The sequence below is a fragment of the Nerophis lumbriciformis genome, linkage group LG04 (assembly GCF_033978685.3).
Source record: "Nerophis lumbriciformis linkage group LG04, RoL_Nlum_v2.1, whole genome shotgun sequence".
In the NCBI taxonomy this organism is placed as follows: Eukaryota; Metazoa; Chordata; class Actinopteri; order Syngnathiformes; family Syngnathidae; genus Nerophis; species Nerophis lumbriciformis.
In genome coordinates this window covers 36,002,043-36,022,855 of record NC_084551.2, presented here as the reverse complement: position 1 = coordinate 36,022,855, position 20,813 = coordinate 36,002,043, and the positions used below count along the sequence as shown (strand labels likewise).

Genomic DNA, 20,813 nt, shown 5'->3' with positions numbered 1-20,813 from the left:
GCCCTTGTGCGCGCTTTTCATTTGTTCTTTTTGTTATTGTAAATTAAACATGTACTCACATACACGCCTTGCCCCAACTTTCCTTTGCACCATGGGAAAACAAACCATGCCAAAGTCCTCGTTCTGACAGTAGTAGAAAAAATGATCACCTAGCATCTTTGACAATCAAAGCATGATCGTTATAGTTCCCATTTTGTGTTATTAATGCGTGAAACTGCTATCTAAACATGGACGTGTAGCTCCTCTCCTCTAAGTGCAAGTGCTCCTAAAGCAGGAATACAAATTCTGTATTCCTACAAAATAGAAAATCTAGCAAGACACCAACGCACTGCAAGGATATTTTTCAATCTCTTTAAAAATGTGTTTATATCCTTTTCATGTTGAGCTGTTTCAAAAACGTTTTTTTTTTAAAAACATTTAATGAAAGCAAATTAATTGTCCAGTCATGGTATTGAAAACTTAAAAATGATCTGTCTAGGATACACTTATTAATGACGAAAAATTATATCTTTCTGCGATTAATCACAATTAATTTTGAGTTAACTATAAACAAAGGCAATTATCGCAATTCAATATTTTAATCTTTTGACATATATACACTATATTGAAAAGTATTTGCCACCTGCCTTGACTCACATATGAACTTGAAGTGCCATCCCATTCCTAACCCATAGGGTTCAGTATGATGTCGAGCCACCTTTTGCAGCTATTACAGCTTCAACTCTTCTGGGAAGGCTGTCCACAAGGTTGCGGAGTGTGTTTATATGAATTTTCCACCATTCTTCCAAAAGCGCATTGGTGAGATCACACACTGATGTTGGTCGAGAAGGCCTGGCTCTCAGTCTCCGTTCTAATTCATCCCAAAGTCGTTCAATAGGGTTCAGGTCAGAACTCTGTGCAGGCCAGTCAAGTTCATCCACACCAGACTCTGTCATCCATGTTTTTATGGACCTTGCTTTGTGCACTGGTGCACAGTCATGTTGGAAGAGGAAGGGGCCCGCTCCAAACTGTTCCCACAAGGTTGGGAGCATGGAATTGTAGAAAATGTTTTGGTATCCTGGAGCATTCAACGTTCCTTTCACTGGAATTAAGGGGCCAAGCCCAACTCCTGAAAAACATCTCCACACCATAATTCCTCCTCCTCCAAATTTCACACTCGGCACAATGCAGTCCGAAATGTAGCGTTCTCCTGGCAACCTCCAAACCCAGACTCGTCCGTCCGATTGCCAGATGGAAAAGCGTGATTCATCAGTCCAGAGAAGGCGTCTCCACTGCTCTAGAGTCCAGTGGCAACGTGCTTTACACCACTGCATCTCCGACGCTTTGCATTGGACTTGGTGATGTATGGCTTAGATGCAGCTGCTTGGCCATGGAAACCCATTCCATGAAGCTCTCTATGTACTGTACGTGGGCTAATTGGAAAGTCACATGAAGTTTGGAGCTCTGTAGCAACTGACTGTGCACAAAATCTTTGCACTATGCGCTTCAGAATCCGCTGACCCCTCTATGTCAGTTTACGTGGCCTACCACTTGGTGGCTGAGTTGCTGTTGTTCCCAAACTCTTCCATTTTCTTTTAATAAAGCCGACAGTTGACTTTGGAATATTTAGGAGCGAGGAAATTTCACGACTGGATTTGTGGTGGCATCCTATGACAGTTCCTTTGCTGGGAATCACTGAACTCCTTAGAGCGACCCATTATTTCACAAATGTTTGTAGAAACAGTCTCTGTGCCTAAGTGCTTGATTTTATACATCTGTCGCCGGGCCAAGTGATTAGGACACCTGATTCTCATCATTTGGATGGGTGGCCAAATACTTTTGACATTATAGTGTAGATATATATTTATTTATTTATTTATTTTTAATAGATATACTTTTTAAAATTAAGTTTTTGGGCCATCTCCATGCAACAAGAGGGAACTTTTCTAACCTTGAACCCATTTTGAAAAAGTTTCATATAACTATTATACAAAATAATACGCTGCGAGAATCTGTTTGAATTGAGAATCGGAATCAGACTGAATCATTAGGTGCCCTTAGTTTTACTGTGTATATTCTCTGTTCATTTCCATGCGCCCTGTCATGAAAAGGTTTTAGATGGCATAATAATATTATTTGTAATGAATAACAATAAGAAATTAAATACCTCCAGGGTGTTAGATTAGATATTACGCTGATTTGTTTGATCTATAACACAAAACTAAACTGTGTTTTTTTTTTGTTCAGACTGTGGAAAATGTCAGTCCTTTGTATATGCAAAAGTATATATGTATATTATGTATCGCCAATTATCCATCCATCCATTTTCTACCGCTTATTCCCTTTGGGGTCGCGGGGGGCGCTGGAGCCTATCTCAGCTACAATCGGGCGAAAGGCGGGGTACACCCTGGACAAGTCGCCACCTCATCGCAGGTATCGCCAATTATGTATAGCCTATTTAGTTAAACATATTATGTATCTAGTATCATAGATGATATTGTATTATATGACAATTATTATGTTCTAACAATCATGTTGCTGTGCAACGCTTTAACTTACTGGTGAGCTGCGTAGAGTTTTTTCAATGCTTGTTTTTACAGTCCTAGAGGTAGAGTGTCTTTATTTTTGACATAACTGAAGTAATTACCCACATTTTTGTCATGCTCAGTAGTTGTGCTCATTGTGGTGTGTAATGTCAGTGTGCCTGCACTGCACAATCGTAAAGGGTCATAAAGGCTCTCAGTCCTCCATATATGGGTTAAAGATTATGTTCCGATCGGTTCATCATGATATGTACCTGTGTGCCCTTCCTCCCAGGACCACCGCTTCAGTGACGAGATAGACAAGTTAACAGGCTACAAGACCCAGTCCATTCTCTGTATGGCCATCTGTAACAGTGATGGAGAGGTCATTGGTGTTGTACAAGCAATCAACAAAAATCCCACCGGAACGCCTTTCACTGAAGATGACGAGAAGGTGGGCTCTAACTCACTGCAGGCTCACTCTCTTGCACATCCGGTGCCTGTGGGCCAGTCAGATAATGATGTATGGAACATTAAACATGCCTAGCAGGACATCACCTCGGTTCCACTAGACACAAATGAATGCTCCTAATACCGTAGATATACAGTGCATATATACTTTATACTGTCCCTACAATACATACTATTGTTGATGACAACCTGACAGATCCCTATTGAATATAGAGTATAAGGCCAGTACACAACAAAGAGTATTCTATTTTTGCAAAAAACTGTTTCCAGACCCTCCAGAAAGTGTAACCTCCTGTCTCGACAAGGGTTTGTCCAGTAACTGCCAGAATTCAGTTGTCACATGTGCCATAGATAGATAATAGAGTTAGGCGATATAAACGATATATAATATACATTTGGTTGACGAAATAGCTGTGCCCCGCTTATTGGTCAGCAACAAGCAAACGACCACATCCTCGACGCACTGTAGCAGCCTCGCTAGCAGCTAAAGTCCCCACCACAGTGTGAAGCTGCTTCAAAGTCAACCATCCTCGCCTCCAAGGTGTTAAAAGAACTATGTTTCTTATAATTACCATTATCACTGAAGGATGAGGAAAATCTAAAAATGCTACACTAGACACAGTAGGAGGATACAATAAGCCATGCTAACCGCTTAGCTAGAGCTCTTGAACGTAAACAGAGGTGAACGGATTGATACAAATATCAACAGTAACGATACCTACCAAGTAGATCAATATTTTTTACTATCACAAAATCTTTTGTCGTTTTTGTTATTGTTTACAAACTCAGAAAATGTGTCAGTGGACACAGGAGAACCTTAAGGGAAAACACTAAAGGATTGAAATCATAGCCGATAATAAGCATTCATTTAATTATTTGTTACATCACAAATCTGTGTTTTTGTTTGATTATAATTGTGATAAAAAATGTAATCATTCAATGATCTTAACAATTTTAAGGATGATCACCGGTATGACCACTTCTGCCCCTGAAACTACTTGGTATTAGATCAATACCCAAATTTGTACTATCGCCCAAAATGGCTGAAAATATTTGTCCGAGTGCTGGCGCAGTTGGCAGTGAGAGGCACGCAGAAACTGTGAGAGAGAGAGGGAACCACAGAGAGCTGGGAGGAGCTGAACAGCACCAAACAACAGCTGTTCAAAACTTACGACAGGATCAAAGGGGAGGAGATGTTGGATAAGGTTAAGAGGGTGGAGGCAGAACATGGCGAACAGAAATAAAAGGAGTCATAGAAGATCATAAACAAGATGAGTGGGCGCAAGAGGGCGAGAGAGGGACAGCTGGCAGGCTGCAGCCCAGAAGAGAGAGTGACCTCCTGGTTCACCCACTTCCGGGATCTCCTAGGCACCCACTCAACAGTGGACAACGCTGAGGAAGAGATACCTGCAGTCCTCACAAATCTTGGAATTGACGATGGCTCCTTTACAGCTACGGAGTTTGCCACAGTGAAATCCACCCTCAAGCAAGGAAAAAGTCCTGGACCGCACGGTATCCCACCAGAAGTCCCTAAAAACTGCGATCCCGACAACATCATACTGGAGATCTGCAACCAGGCTCTGATAGATAAAATCAAGCCCGACATATGGTCCCTCTCTAACATCATCCCGGTTCCCAAATCTGGAGATCTGTCTAAGACAGACAACTATTGTGGCATTAGCCTGACCTGTGTCATAGCGAAGATGTACAACCGCATGATTCTAAATCGGATTAAGGACACCATTGACCCACACCTGAGGGACAACCAAAATGGCTTCAGAAAGGGAAGGACCACCGTAGGCCAGATCCTGGCCTTGAGGAGAATCATTGAGGAGGTGAAGAAGAACAACTTGACAGCAGTGCTGTGTTTCATTGACTTCAAAAAGGCATTTGATTCAATAGACATTAGAGGCATAATGCTGAAAATTCTTAATTAAGGCTTACGGTGTCCCCCCGAATCTACTCCAGGCCATAGAGGCCATGTACCAGGGCACAAGAGCCAAGGTGGTAACTCCAGATGGCATCAGCGAGGAGTTCAAAATCCTAGCAGAGTTGCAGCAGGGAGACAATCTTGCCCCCTTCCTCTTTATCAAAGCACTGGACTACACCCTCAGGAAAGCCATCAACAGGTGGGAGCAAGAGATTGGCTTCACAATTACACCAAGGAAGTCTAGAATAAACCCTGCTGTAGCCCTGGCAGACCTAGACTACGCAGATGACATCTGCCTGATGTCTGACCGTGTAGAGAAGGCACAGGAGCTCCTGAACAGAGTGGAGGTGGAATGTGCTAGGATTGGCCTCAGACCGAATGCAAAGAAGACTGAGGTAATCACCTATAACTTACACATAAACCACCCACCAATGACTTCCAATACTTGGGTTCCTGGATGAACTCCACAAAACAGGACCTTAAGGTCAGGAAGGCGCTAACATGGAGGGCACTGTATGTCAAGAGTGTGGTGCTCGAATCTCCCCGGACACATAAAGCTGAGCCTATTCCACGCCACTGTGTAGTCTGTCCTTCTGTATGGCCGCGAAAGCTGGACCCTGACACACACCCTGCAGAAGTCCCTAGATGGGTGCTACACCAGAATGTTACGAGCTGTTATGAATGTGGACGAGAGCATCCACATCACTAACGAGGACCTATCAGGCAACTGCCGAGGCTCAGCAAGAAGGTAGCAGCTTGGAGGATGAGGCTGGCCGGCCACTGCCACAGACATCTGGATCTCCCAGCCAGCAGGCTGGTTCTATGGGAACCAACGCACAGGCATCGATCGCGTGGACATCCTGAAGAAAGATGTTGGAGCTGAAAGCTCTTCGGAGCTGGCCGGATGTATGGAGAACCGGAAGGATTAAGTTAAAAAGTTAAAGTACCAATGATTGTCACACACACACTAGGTGTGGCGAAATTATTCTCTGCATTTGACCCATCACCCTTGATCACCCCCTGGGAGGTGAGGGGAGCAGTGGGCAGCAGCGGTGGCTGCGCCCGGGAATCATTTTGGTGATTTAACCCCCAATTCCAACCCTTGATGCTGAGTGCCAAGCAGGGAGGTAATGGGTCCCATTTTTATAGTCTTTGGTATGACTCGGCCGGGATTTGAACTCCCAACCTACCGATCTCAGGACGGACACTCTAACCACTAGGCCACTGAGTAAGCTAGACTCCAATTGAAGCTCGTCTGAGGACGATAGAGAGAACAAGTAGATTAATTATAGTTTTGAGAAAATAATACAACTGGAAATGACGCAATATGTTACTGCATACGTCAGTAGTCTAATTAGGAACTGTTGTAACCTGTATTGAAACTATTCTATGATCATTTATATACAAAATAATATATTGTGATATATATCATTATGTATATCGCGATATAGATTTTAGTCCATATTGCCCGGAGTCCGCGGATTATCCGCGGATCGGGCGGATGAAATAAAAAAAAATTAGATTTTATCCGCGGGTCGGGTCGGGTCGGGTCGGGCGGTTGAAATAAAAAAAAATTAGATTTTAAATAGATTCAGGCGGGTGGCAGTTAAACCAATTCAGAAATATATATACATAGTTAAATGTTGTTACCCACATACGAAAAACGAGCAGGCACCTGCTGCATATGCCACAACAGAAGAAAAAAATAAAAGAGATGGACACTTTTACGGAGCGGAGAAGGGACGCCTCGCCGGGGTCCGGGACCGAGGCCCCTTCCCCCGAGAGGGCCCCACCGGGAGCCGTAGCTGAGGTGATCCGCGAGAAGGGCCCGACGCACGTCCAGGGTCACCACCGCGCCCACCGCACCGACACCCCGCCTCGTCCGCCTTCGCCGCGGCCGGCGTCACGTGCAGCAGGTAAGCAGCTTACCTGCCCGCCACCCCCGTGGCCGGGGGCTCGTAACAGGGGTCACTCCGCGCGCTCCGCCCGCGCAGCTTACCTGCCCGCCACCCCTGTTGCCGGGGGCGCGTAACAGGGGTCACTCCGCGCGCGCAGTGCGCTCACGAAAGGGGTGGGGCTCACCCTGGTTGATATAGACAGCAGGACGTCGGAACCCGCTAAGGAGTGTGTAACAACCCACCTGCCGAATCAACTAGCCCTGAAAATGGATGGCGCTGGAGTGTCGGGCCCATACCCGGCCGTCGCCGGCAGCGAGACGCGCTTGGAGGTGCGCTCAGCGCGGCTCCCATATGATTGCGCACTGGTGTGCGTCTGGGTCGTGACAGCGTGGCACGCGAATGTCTGTGCTGCATTGGATCAGTCTCCTTTCTTTAACAGGCAAAAGCTTTATAACCTCACTTATGCCTTGCATCGTCTATATTAGATATATAACAACGGGCGGGTGCGGGCGGGTGCGGTTCTGATCAAATGTTACATCGGGTGGATGGCGGATGGTTGACGACTTTCTGATGCGGTTGCGGATGAAATAATTGCCTATCCGCGCATCTCTACTCCAAATTGTATATTATTGTACCTAGAAAAAATACTTTACTAGAGAATCTGTTTGACATTAAGTAGTTAAATCTGTTTAGCTATTCCACACTCAATAACAAAAAATATATATTATTATTAATTTTAAATATTTGATCATAATACATGGAATTTTCTTTATTTACAATCAGGTGCTTCAGATGTATCTACCCTTCTGTGGGATATCCATATCCAATGCCAAGTTGTTTTCTGAGTCTCGCAAGGAGTATGAAAGAAGTAGGGTGAGCGAATATTTCAACCATATTTGCATAAAGCCAATAATATTTATCTGCAGACATGTAAGTTTTTTACGAGAGTGAATGTGACATAAGTTCCAGATTTCCACTGCTTCCTCAGGCTTTACTGGAGGTGGTCAACGATCTGTTTGAGGAGCAGACCGACTTGGAGAAGATTGTGCGGAAGATCATGCAGCGAGCGCTCACCCTCTTACAGTGCGAGCGCTGCTCCGTGCTTCTCCTCGAGGATATCCACTCACCGGTAAGGCCTTGAGCATCAAATAAACACACTTAAAAAAACTAACCTCAGTCTGCTTACCATGACGACGTCGGTGTCTCTCTGTTGAGGTTGTGAAGTTCTCCAAGACGTTTGAACTTATGTCCCCCTTGAGCAACATGTCTCGTGACATAAGGTGACATACAAAATGGAACAAAAAGTTTAAAAAACAGTCATTAAGGATCAATAGTTAATTATTCCTGAGATTACATGAAGTGACTATGGCACCACCAATAATTGTTTGAATATGTTTTTTTTGTCTCACTGTGTCCTTATATTAGCCTGGAGAAGCTGTCATGCTCTGATTGGCTGATTAATAACAGCATCGCCGAGTTGGTGGCCTCCACAGGACTCCCAGTTAACATCAGTGACGTGTGCCAAGATCCACGCTTTGATGCAGAGGTTTGTCAAACTTTGCTAAAATGGTATAGTTGTACTGTTATTGTGATTTTGTTTGTTCAACTGTAGGTTATCATTATGATAGTTTATTCTGCTTCTAGGCAGATCAAGCTTCAGGATTTCATATTAGATCAGTGTTGTGTGTGCCTATCTGGAATAGAACTCACCAGATAATAGGTAAGTTTGATCATAATTGATTTTTAAGGTCTTTACCCCCACTTTAAACAAAAGATTGTGCAGTTTTTCATTTTTTATGATGTGAATTATATGTGTTATAAACTAATGGGTCTTACCTGGCTAAGCTGGTGGTAATTCATTATTTAGCCAGCAAAATAGTTGAGACCGAACCAACAGCGTTCTTTGCTGGTTGCTGCCAAGTACAGCTGAATTCACAACATGGCTAGAACGACAAAATTCACCACAATTAACACATTTAAAAAATATATATATTGTTTTTTTTTTATTTAGCTATCCACAATCTTTATTACTGTAGACTGTTATTGTAGCAATGTATATATTTGTTCCCTGATTGTATGTCCTTTTTTCAATGGTGGCATTTATTATTGAGGCCAATAAACTCTGCCCAGCAACAGGAAAAAACATAAAATAAATGGTCTGATCCAAAGTCTCTTGTTGTATTTAAAAATAGAATAACAATATATATTTTCCTCTGCAGGGGTTGCACAAATTTTGAATCGCCTCGACAGGAACACCTTCAACGATGCAGATCAGAGACTGTTTGAGGTTTAAAAAACAAACAAACATTGCTACAAAAACATAGATTGCACACTACATTGTTGTCAGTGATGTGCGGTGGTTTTCATGGTGGGTGAGGCACTGACTCAGATCTAAAAGTACACCCCCTTTAATTGTCTGCTTCACATTATTACTTCTCTCTTCAGTTTATCATCAGATCAGCAAGAATAATGACACACTTATATTAAAGAGATTACAAAGTCATGGTGTATTATAAATGTTTCTTGCAAACATTATATTGGCGACATGCTGGGAATCAGACGTGCACTGGGCATCGCAAGCGAGTTTGTAAGGGTTGCACATTCAGAGATAAGGGTTTATGTCTTGTATTTGATCAGAAAAAATGTGCAAATTCAGCACAAGTTTTTGCTTAAATGTTAAAAATGTAATCATTTCGAAAATATATTTATTTTTAAATATATTTATAGCACAGGTCAGTAAAGAAATATTCACAATGCTTTGCCTCACCTGCATCCTTTGGCCGCACATCACTGACAGTTTTGGATAGACTGAACACATACAAAATGTGAAACCTATCATATCTTTGTGTTTTTTGTCATTTTGTTTGGTTGAAGGCATTTGTGATTTTCTGTGGACTGGGCATCAACAACACTATGATGTACAATCAAGTGAAGAAGACGTGGGCCAAGCAGTCTGTAGCACTGGATGTGAGCACAGCTAACACAATGTTCATCGTAAAGTGCATACTCTTCATCCATGTTCATGTTTCTTGACCTAAAATATGTTTCCATGCTCCCAACCCTCCCCTGTTTTGCAATTTTTTCTTTCTTTTTTTGTCTCGCACCACTGCAGAAATATAGCCATTATAGTACAGTAAATCAATCACAATAATACGTTGTTATGGCCACCCTGTAGTGCTGAATAAATCACAATAATCTCCAGTTTATGACCAAGAGTATGACAGCAGAATAATGTGAAAGTAAACTATAGAGGGAAAAAAGGTCTCATACTGGTCACAAACATAAATATTTCAATACCAGTGATGAAAAAAAAAGATTTAGTCTACATTCTTCAAGTGTTTCTTTTTTAATATTACCTTTAGTTCTATTAAATGCTTAAATAAAACTTAGAAACTAGCTTGACTATAATAATTGCATAATTGCCGTACAGTAGCATTTGAGTTTATCGGAAACATGATTATATTTGAAATGTTGTATTTATCCTCAGCTAAAACATGAACCTGCTTCTCTCCTGTCTAAATATATCAGCTATTTTGTCAGTAATTCATAATAAATACATGTGCTCGTGTCTTCACCTCACATTAAACTTACTGTCACATCATTCCTTGTGTTGGTTGAGGACAAGATGGAAAAAGTAGCAAAAGTCACATATTTAATCCTGTTTGAAGCTGAAATTAAATATTTAATACATCTATTGTGCATTCATTGAGATTATGTGTTTTTCCAGATGTTATCCTACCACGCTACATGTTCCAAGGTAGAGGTTGACAGACTGAAGGTAATTCCAGTTGACACACAACATGCCTGTTTGCATATTATTATATGTTTTTATGTAAATGCAAGTTCTTGCCTGGTACCTTGTGACTGACAGCTGTCTTTCCCCTGTTTTTAAGGCAGCCAAAATCCCCCTCAGCAGTGAGTTGGGAATTGACGAGTTTCATTTTAATGACTTCTCTCTCGACAACGATGCTATGATCACAGCCTCGCTTAGAATGTTCCTGGAACTTGGGGTGGTCCAAACATTCAAAATAGACTATGAGGTGAGGGTATGTTTATTTACAAGAAAATAATACAGGTACTGTAATTGTTTTGTTTTTGTTTTGTTAATCTTTCTTTGCTCCTCGACTCCGCATAGAGTTCGGAACTTTTAGCGTTTAGGCCTGATTGTGTAAGATCCAAGTGCAACGCACTAAACTGCATGTGCAAACTGTACTATTTATGGGCGTGTTGCGGGTGATCTACTAAGACTGCGTGTGCAATTGATAAAAAATGCAGAAGTGGTGTAGATGAGAATATGCTCCAATGGTCCAACCTATGCTGTTTTGTTATGTTGTGGAGTATGCAGCTCACATATATATAAGTAACCACATTTAGGGTGAATTACTGTTGATGTGAGATCTACACAAAATAACCTATTTTTAGCATGCCAAAGGTGCACTCTGGTTTAGCGCCGGTGTTGTGATAGTGGATCTGGAATTATCCAGAAATGCATGCAAGAATGCATGAAAATGCATGTTGCAAGAAAAAAATAACGCCAGCAGACAAATCAATTGAATTTGTTTAAATCATCCTGTTGAATCATCCAGCAGATATGTCTTAGATTTTTTTTTAATTCTGTTAGTCCAAATATGTCAACACACTCACGCAGGACAGAGAATTATTTGTCCACATCTGTCTTGGCAGCACAATTGCCTCCTTTCTCTGAGCCGTTTGTGCATAACGGTACCAATTTGCACACACACTTTAAACGTGTTAAATATAGAAGCAAAACAGCGGCCAAAGAACAGTTTTAAGTTTGATAAATCACATTGAGAGTGCGGAATGATTATATTTGCATCTCCTCCCAGTATAGTAGGTGGTCTGATAATCAGCATATGTTCTGCATATACTGTATACATAAAGACAGATCGCTGACTGGATTGCGCTCGTTATTTTGATAATTTGAGACGCAAACCTCTCCGCACAAACTTAGTAGATCAGATTTGCACATGTTTAGTACATGCAAACCTTTAGTAGATCAGGCCCTTAGTGTAGTTTTCGCTCAAGCTAAAGTTAATGCAGGATGTCCATTAAGTTGCTTTGCGATTTAAAAAAATAAAAAAGCACATGTAGCAACAAATCTGTGGAAAGAAGATAGTGAAGTTTTTATGCATCATTTATTGGATGTTTTACATGGGCACCATTAATTACATGAAGCACATCAAGACTGTACTCTGGCCACAATCAATCATCACATATTTCTGCTATGAAATAATAATCTACTCTGATAAATGGGGTCTATAACTGTTGCATGAACAACTTATAGTGAATCTAACTTGTTTTTTCTCAGGTGTTGTGCCGCTGGCTTCTCACTGTGAGGAAGAACTACAGAACTGTGGTCTATCATAACTGGAGGCACGCCTTCAACGTGTCCCAGTGCATGTTTGCTATGATCACAGTGAGTTCAATGCAACTTGACTTTAAATCTTCTCAGGTTTATTATGTTGTACTTATCAATCAGCATGTGAAGCCGTGTGCCTTATTCACTGGTGAGTCATAAATGCACTCAAGCCAAACTGCTATATTTTAAGATTCAGTGCAACCTTCCAGCGTCAAGCTTACCCTAAGCTGACCCATGAGATGTTTGCCCTTGTGCCCCCATCTTGTTTTTATTGCTTCCAGTCTCTCCTCATGCTCCGTTGCTCTTCTTCTTTCTACAAGTCATATGTCACATTAAATAATAAAATATATGGAAATATTAAACAATAATGGATCTATTAATTGTATTTGTTCATAGTCAGCCAGCTTCCAGGACGTTTTATCGGAAGCAGAGATTCTGGCTCTAATGGTTGGCTGTCTGTGCCATGATTTGGACCATCGTGGCACCAATAATGCATTTCAAGCCAAGTAAGACTATGACTATGACCATGTTTGTTTTTTCAAAATATCCATATTGATGACTCTACTGTTTTGTCAGGACGGGTTCTGCTTTGGCATTGCTCTACGGCACGTCAGCGACCCTGGAACACCATCACTTCAATCATGCAGTTATGATCCTCCAAAGTGAGGTGAGGCCAACATCTTTATTTGTGAAATGATAATCAATAATAAAGAAGGGCAAAGGGACACGTTTTTGGTATGAGCTGTAAATATAAGATGCGCTTTGCTTGAAATCTTGAAATGCAAATACTGTACCAGTAGGATATACAGTAGTACCTCAACTTATAAGCTGAACTGGTTCTGTGACGACGCTCTTAACTCGAAACACTTGTATCTTAAATCAATGTCTCTCATTGAAATTAATTAATTGGTGCTTGTCCCCCCAAAACAGCACAATTTTGCCTTTAAAAAAATAAAAACTAACTTTTAGATAAAAAATTTTGTATAATAATAATATAATAGAATGTACTATTAATAAATAGACGTTTTTTAAGTAATGTAATAATAATGTACAACATTGACATTGGACAGTGCACTTCTCCGGTATCTCCTTCCAGCTGCTCCTCAGTCAAACACCATCAGCAGCTTCTCCACATTTTCATGGATAAATGTCCGCCGTTTTTAGCTGGCGTTATCAACTCATTCTGCTTCAGTATGGCAGTGATACGCTCTAATTGCTTCGCCAGTTTGTTGAGACGCTCAGTCATGTTTTTTCATAAATTTCTTTTTTTAATTCAATGAATATCATCTACTTTTTCTTCTCACTTTCTTCCTTCCAATACCTAGAAAAACAAAGTTATGTCCATTTCTAGCTGTAAGCTAATGCTAGCGAGTAAGACCAGATGTTTTGGGTGGATATTAAGGGTTTTACTGTAACATTTGCTACGCCAAGTAATGCTTACTGTAAAGTGTCTTTGAAATTTTACAAAAGTTAAGTTAAAGTTTAAGTACCAATGATTGTCACACACACACTAGGTGTGGTGAAATGTGTCCTCTGCATTTGAGCCATCCCCTTGTTCACCCCCTGGGAGGTGAGGGGAGCAGTGAGCAGCAGCGGTGGCCACGCCCGGGATTCATTTTGGTGATTGAACCCCCAATTCCAACCCTTGATGCTGAGTGCCAAGCAGGGAGGTAATGGGTCCCATTTTTATAGTCTTTGGTATGACTCGGCCGGGGTTTGAACTCACAACCTACCAATCTCTGGGCGGACACTCTAACCACTAGGCCACTGAGTAGAAGAAGAGTAAAAGTCCTTCTAAATAAAATAAATAAATAATATGTATCATTAATATGTAGTATGTTTGTAACAAAAACATGTTTGAGGCTTAAAGCATAACAGTTAGCTAAGTGACTGCTCTTATCTCAAAACACTCTTAAGTTGGGGCACTCTTAATTTGAGGTACCACTCTACAAAAAACAACATTTGTCAAGCTGTTGAAAACGCTCCAGGATTAATTGCCCTAAAATATAACATAGCATACCAATTGTGGCTAAAATATAGCATTTTCTCTCTCTTAAGAATAATAATACCAATAATTGTAATATTGCACTTTACATTTGAACAACACATCTCATAGTGCTAATCTCTCTTGTTCTCTGGATTGTGCCAACACAACACCAGTTTTTAATGAAGGATGTGCTGAGAAGTGACCAATTTAGTTTGGTGCTAATCTAGATAAAAATACGAAAGATGCATTCCTCTGTACAGACCTGATTTTCAACTTTTCAAAATAATGTACTGTTTATGTTGAAAATGTTGATTTGTTTTTTGTACATGATGGGTAAGTGCCCTATCATGCGACCGGTGTGTTTTTAAAGCATCCCTGTTTTAATTGTTATGCCACTCCTAAATCTCTCGTCACTCTAAATGTGCAAGCAATGGCTAGTTCCTGTTTCCATTTTGGTTATGTCGACAACTGCTTATGTTGACAGCAGTTAACCAGTCATAGAGGGGCATCGACAGCAATTAGAGTAAATGTTATTCTTCTCTTTTACATGATATCTATCTAGTGATGAATCAGACACAAGCTGGTAACAGACTTTCAGATGTACTATGCTTTGTCTGTAGGGGTGTTTAGGCAAGGCAACTTTATTTGTATAGCACTTTTCATACACAAGGCAGACTCAAAGTGCTTCACAGACAACAAAGTGAAATGAAAGAAAATAAAAGCAAAATTAAAATGCAGACAATAAAAATAAAAACAGTGCGGACGTTAAAAGATTAAAAGATTTAGCTGAAAGCTAAGGTGAACATAAAAGTTTTCAGTCTAGGTTACCTTGACCGTTGCATTGTAGGACCATATCTGTACCTGGCTGGCCCTGCAAAAGGTACAGCTAATATCATTGGAGTCCATTAATTGTTGTCCTGGGGTACATTAGTGTAGATTGAACACTAAGCAGCACAAAGTGAGTCCTAATGTATTCTTATTATGGACAGTCATTGGGTCAGTAAGTCTAAATTGGAGGTTGAGGTGCATTTGAGTCAAATGTGGCTGTGACCACCAATGATGCTGTATGTCCAGTTCACGTCTGATTATCAAGAGCAGTGTCCTCTATGGATTTATTTGACCATACCACAGAAACGCTCTGTCTTTGTTGCAAATTAACATTACAAAGCACAACTTGATTAGGCAGCGAGCGACAACTTTGTTGATACATTGGCTTTAAGCAGACATTTTAGCTGCTGTTACTAATCCTTGCCTGCAATAGGATTTAATATTTATTTCCATTATTTATTTTTCAGGGTCACAATATCTTTGCAAACCTCTGCTCTAAAGAATACAGCAACCTGATGCAACTGTTAAAGCAAGCCATTCTCTCCACAGACCTCACTTTGCACTTTGAGTAAGTAGTCTATTCAATGAATTCACTGCAGAGGCAGGAAAGCTTGAGTTATCTATTCAATTCTTTTATTCCACGTGTCTTGCTGTGTAGAAAAGGGTTTTTTATTCCCTACACACACACACAAACACAAACATCCTTGACTGTCTTTGCTTTGAAAGGCGCAGGAGCAAGTTTTTTGAATGTGTTCTTGCTGGAAGATTCAGCTGGACGGACGAAAAACACAGAGAGGTCCTCAGGTATTTTGTACCAAATAAAATTGTGCAGTGCAGAAATAAATAGCTTTAATGAGAGTTGATGCCTTTGACAGATCCATGCTGATGACAGCCTGTGATTTGGGTGCTGTCACTCGGCCTTGGGAGATATCGAAACAGGTTGGCAATTCAATCATGTTTGCTAATTTCCACTTTGTTACTTTTATTTGCCATGCTATGCCTTTTTGCACAGTAATAGTTTTACATCATCACAATGGATCTGAAAAGAAAACAAGATGGCAGTGAAGTGGAGACTTTCTGAAATTACTATTTAGGGATTTTATGCAGCATATTTACACGTTCAGGGGCTCAAAACTACAGTAGTTGGACTACATGGAATACAGCCATACATGTCATGGTCTGTTCACGCTAGGTCATGTTTTGTTTTCGGTTGGTTGTTCTCCTTGGTTTTGTGTTTAGCTATGTTATCGCGATCCTTGCCATCCTTTGTTTACGTTGCTGTTGCTAGGAGCGTTGGAACTCACATTTTGTATGAGTTCCAATGAAAGAGTTGTTTTGACTTTTGTCGTTATTCACCACCCTAATGGATTTGGAATAGAACACTTTTGGCTCTCATCTTATATTTCACAATACTGTAATGTGACATTTACCATTTAGGAATTAAAGCCATTGTTTTATCCCCATCTCAGGGCTCAAAACGTACACTAGTAACACTACCATTTTATGGTTTACGTTTATTTCGAACATGTATACAGTTACAATATGATACATCACATATTTCCAGTTTAAAACATGTCTTAAAAGGAGTAGGAAAAGGCAAAGCTTATTTAATCATACCCCTTTTCTGTTTCATAGCAACTACTAACACATTTGTTTACTTCCTGTTTTCAAAACCAGTGACTCAACAATGTTGCATGTTGCACGAAGGACTTTTGCATAGTCAAAACTGATACGTTAGATTTTGTCCATAATCGACAATTAGTTTTATTTTTATTTTTTAAAGAGCACAGCTAATGGGGTAGCCCAAAATAAAAATTAAAAAAACAGTTACATATTTGGATATGTAATACTATACACTGTTCACTAGGTGTCAGTAATATCACAGGGATTTAGACGTAGCTGCTACAGGAATAACAAAAACTATAAAATCTAGGAAGCCGTTGGTAATGTGACAACACACAGATCTAATTTGAACCTTTTTCCCCTTTTAAGTAAAAAGGCTAAAACATTCAAATAAACACAGTAAAGATTAGATGGTTTAGTGAGGTCCTTGGATCGGTCCCTTTGGCTCTGGCGGAGCGGCGAGAAGACAATCAAACTTGACTATCTAGACTAAAGGAAGTACAAATCGTAACAAGATATGTGTAGGTGAACTTGCAAAAGGATCTTTACTGTTGTCAGAGGGGCGCATAAGAGAGGCCTCCTGCCCGACCAAACTGATAGAAGCTACCTCTGGGTTGAGGCAGTGTGTCCCGCCTGGCTTTTTGATGGATTACTGTTTAGAGCAGACCTGGGCATTCCGCGGCCCGCGGGCCACATCCGGCCCTTTGTGCGTCCCTGTCCGGCCCGCGTGAGGCCAATCATAAATTACAAACTAAATTGAAAAAAGTATCTATGTCGAGTGTGCAATACAACGGTGCTGCTTTTGTTTTGAAAAGCGTTATTTGTATTACTTCCGTGTGGACGTATGCGCGTGTGTGATTGTGAGTGAATGTGAACAGCAGCAATCACAAATTACAAAATACATTTAAAAAAACATCTATGTCGTGCGTGCAATACAACTGTGCTGCTTTTATTTTGAAAATTGTTATTTATGGGCGTATGTCCGGGTGTAACCTGTGAGTGAAGGTGCACAGCGACAAGTGATGCACGGTTACCACCGAAATGTCAGCTCACGTTAAAAAAAGAAAAGTTGATGACGAATGCCGTGTTTCCAACAAGACATGGACTGCCAAGTATTTCTTTACAGAAATTAAAGGTAAAGCCGTGTGCTTAATTTGTGGTAGACAGGTTGCTGTGTTTAAAGAATATAATTTGAATCGCCACTACACGACGAAGCACGAGGAAAAATACCGGAATCTGTCTGATGAAGCGCGCGATGAAGCGCGCGCAAGGGAGGCTGATGCGTTGATGGTAAAACTGCAAACCCAACAAGGAATTTTTGCCATATTTCACACCCCCAGATATGCAGCCGTCAGGACAAGTTTCGTCATTTCTCACAAAATCGCCAGAAAAAGTAAGGCGTTTTCTGACGGAGAGTTTATTAAGGAGAGCTTATTGGACTCTGTTGCGCTGATGTGCCCGAAGACTTTGACTGTTTTCCGCTGGCTTTGGATGAGAGCTGTGATGTACGTGACACCGCCCAGCTGCTCATCTTCTTACGTGTGATAACCGCTGACTTTCAAATCACGCTGGCAGCCATGCAGGCAATTAAAGAGACAACCACAGGTAATAAATGTATTGCTTTTCCGGTTGACCTATGACAGGGGTCGGCAACCCGTGGCTCCGGAGCCGCATGCGGCTCTTTGATCACTCTGATGCGGCTCAGCTGCATACTTGCTGACCCTCCCGATTTTCCCGGGAGATTTCCGGATTTCGGTGCCTCTCGCAGAAAACTCCCGGGATTAATATTCTCCGATTTTCACCCTAACAATAATAATAAGGGCGTGCTATGATGGTACAGCTTTTAGCGGCCTCTACAATCTGTACAAACAGCATGCCAGCCCAGCCTTTTGTTGTATGCATCTTCTGCTTGCACACACAAGTGACAGCACAGCAAGGCATACTTGGTCAATAGCCACACAGGTTACACTGACGGTGGCCATATAAAACAACTTTAAGACTCTTACTAATAATGCGCCACACTTTGAACCAAAACCAAACAAGAATGACAAACACATTTCGGGAGAACATCTGCACCTTAACACAACATAAACACAACAGAACAAATACCCAGAATCCCATGCAGCCCTGACTCTTCCGGGCTACATTATACACCCCTGCTACCACCAAACCTCGCCCCCACCCAACCCTGCTCCCCCACACATCAACACCCCCCCCGTGCATCGGTTGAGGTGAGCGGGGTTTGGTAGCGGGGGTGTATAATGTAGCCCGGAAGAGTTAGGGCTGCATGGGATTCTGGGTATTTGTTCTGTTGTGTTTATGTTGTGTTACGGTGCAGATGTTCTCCCGAAATGTGATTGTCATTCTTGTTTGGTGTGGGTTCACAGTGTGGCGCATTATTAGTAAGAGTGTTAAAGTTTTTTATACCGCCACCGTCAGTGTAACCTGTGTGGTTGTTGACCAAGTATGCTTTGCTGTCACTTACGTGAGCAAGCAGAAGCCCCATACAACGTGTGGCTGGGCCGGCACGCTGGTTGTAGTGGGCGCTAAATGCTGTACCATCACGGCACGTTCGAGAGAATAGATGCCATGAAATTCGTAGTCTGCCGGAATAATCGGGAGGGTTGAACAGTATGACGCTGTCAAGCGCCATTCATATAAAACCCGCAGGCCGCACTAACATTCAATTTTCATAATAAGGTGTGGGCTGCGTGTCTGAGACCCTTGGTTTATACATAGCACAAAGCAAAAAAAAAAAAGTGTATGCAGTGTTATTTCATTTTAAATTTCAAAAGATTTTCGTGGCTCCCATTGTTTTCTTTAATTTGTGAAACTGGTCAAAATGGCTCTTTGAGTGGTAAAGGTTGCCGACCCCTGACCTATGACGTCACACCAGGCATCTGCGGCTCCTTATAAATAAACAGTTTAACTCCGTTGCACCTGATAGCCGCTGTAATATCGGCATATATTAGAAATATTACATCTCTAATGGCTATGCTAATGTTGAATAGCAAACAGCATCAAGAAATGATCTTATATTGCGCTACAAACATGACGCTACTACCAAGAATGTATCGGAGCAGATGCAGGTCTGAAGCAAAGAAAGACCGGCGGGAGAGAGTCTTCTCGAAGGAATTTACGGACGGAGAATCATGAAAACAAAACTCTCAAATGTCTCAAAATTCATTTATTACGCTCTGTGGATTGATGGAAGGTTTTTTAAATTCAAAGAAAAAGACCGTTTGTGCCCTGGCCGATACTGTTCCAGATGAAGATTGCTATTGTTCTGGACTATATTGGCAGCGGAATACAGTTATTGTAAATCAGTTTGGAGTGCACAAATGCAGCGTGAAGAGGTTTGTTTACGCTTTATTATTCGCTTTTAATGTGCATGCTTCATTCTCTTTCATCTCATTCCAATTTCGTTTGGGCATCTGAAATAAGAAATAAATCTCTTTCTTTTTTCTCTCCCATCAAAGCACTTCAAAATGTTATGTTCTTTTAATTTGTAAAGCAAATAACAAGTCTCCTCTACATTGCAATTGTCGCTTATGTTTTGCTCAAAAGGGATCTGTTCCCAGGTTATATCCTACACATTGAGACTGCTGCATGTGCAATATGATGGGTCCCCTCTAGCGATAGATTTGGTTTTCAATTGCATAATCCAGGTGTGTTAGTCCGACTTTTCAAAAACCGAACACGATCCAATTAAGATGTTTCCATGGGTTGTAGGATGCTTATACTGTATAGAGCCGAACTATTTGAGAAATCAGACTAATTTAGTGCATGTACACGTCGTGACTGGTACAGTATTTGAGCCAACAGTATATTTCATTGTCTTTATGTAATGTGTCCATTCAGGTTGCCGAGCTGGTGACAAGTGAATTTTTTGAACAAGGTGACAGGGAGAGGTCGGAGCTAAAGTTGACGCCAGCGGTAAGAACACCCACACTTCTTACAAATTTGTTGTTACTTTTTATTAGCAAATAAATACAAACCCCGTTTCCATATGAGTTGGGAAATTGTGTTAGATGTAAATATAAACAGAATACAATGATTTGCAAATCATTTTCAACCCATATTTAGTTGAATATGCTACAAAGACAACATATTTGATGTTCAAACTGATAAACTTTTTTTTTTTGCAAATAATCATTAACTTTAGAATTTGATGCCAGTAACATGTGACAAAGAA

General features: G+C 41.1%; 1 protein-coding gene across 1 annotated transcript in view; it reads left to right on the top strand.

Moving 5' to 3' along the window:
* The window catches only part of pde11al (phosphodiesterase 11a, like), a 39,321-nt gene that overhangs the window by 7,896 nt on the left and 10,612 nt on the right, over positions 1 to 20,813 (top strand). Inside the window, 17 exon segments of the mRNA XM_072913012.1 lie at positions 2,797 to 2,955; positions 7,584 to 7,673; positions 7,789 to 7,929; positions 8,016 to 8,080; positions 8,226 to 8,346; positions 8,445 to 8,520; positions 9,020 to 9,087; positions 9,675 to 9,767; positions 10,528 to 10,578; positions 10,694 to 10,840; positions 12,130 to 12,237; positions 12,577 to 12,686; positions 12,757 to 12,847; positions 15,463 to 15,563; positions 15,722 to 15,799; positions 15,871 to 15,934; positions 20,480 to 20,554. Coding sequence (XP_072769113.1) covers positions 2,797 to 2,955; positions 7,584 to 7,673; positions 7,789 to 7,929; positions 8,016 to 8,080; positions 8,226 to 8,346; positions 8,445 to 8,520; positions 9,020 to 9,087; positions 9,675 to 9,767; positions 10,528 to 10,578; positions 10,694 to 10,840; positions 12,130 to 12,237; positions 12,577 to 12,686; positions 12,757 to 12,847; positions 15,463 to 15,563; positions 15,722 to 15,799; positions 15,871 to 15,934; positions 20,480 to 20,554 — 1,638 coding nt within the window.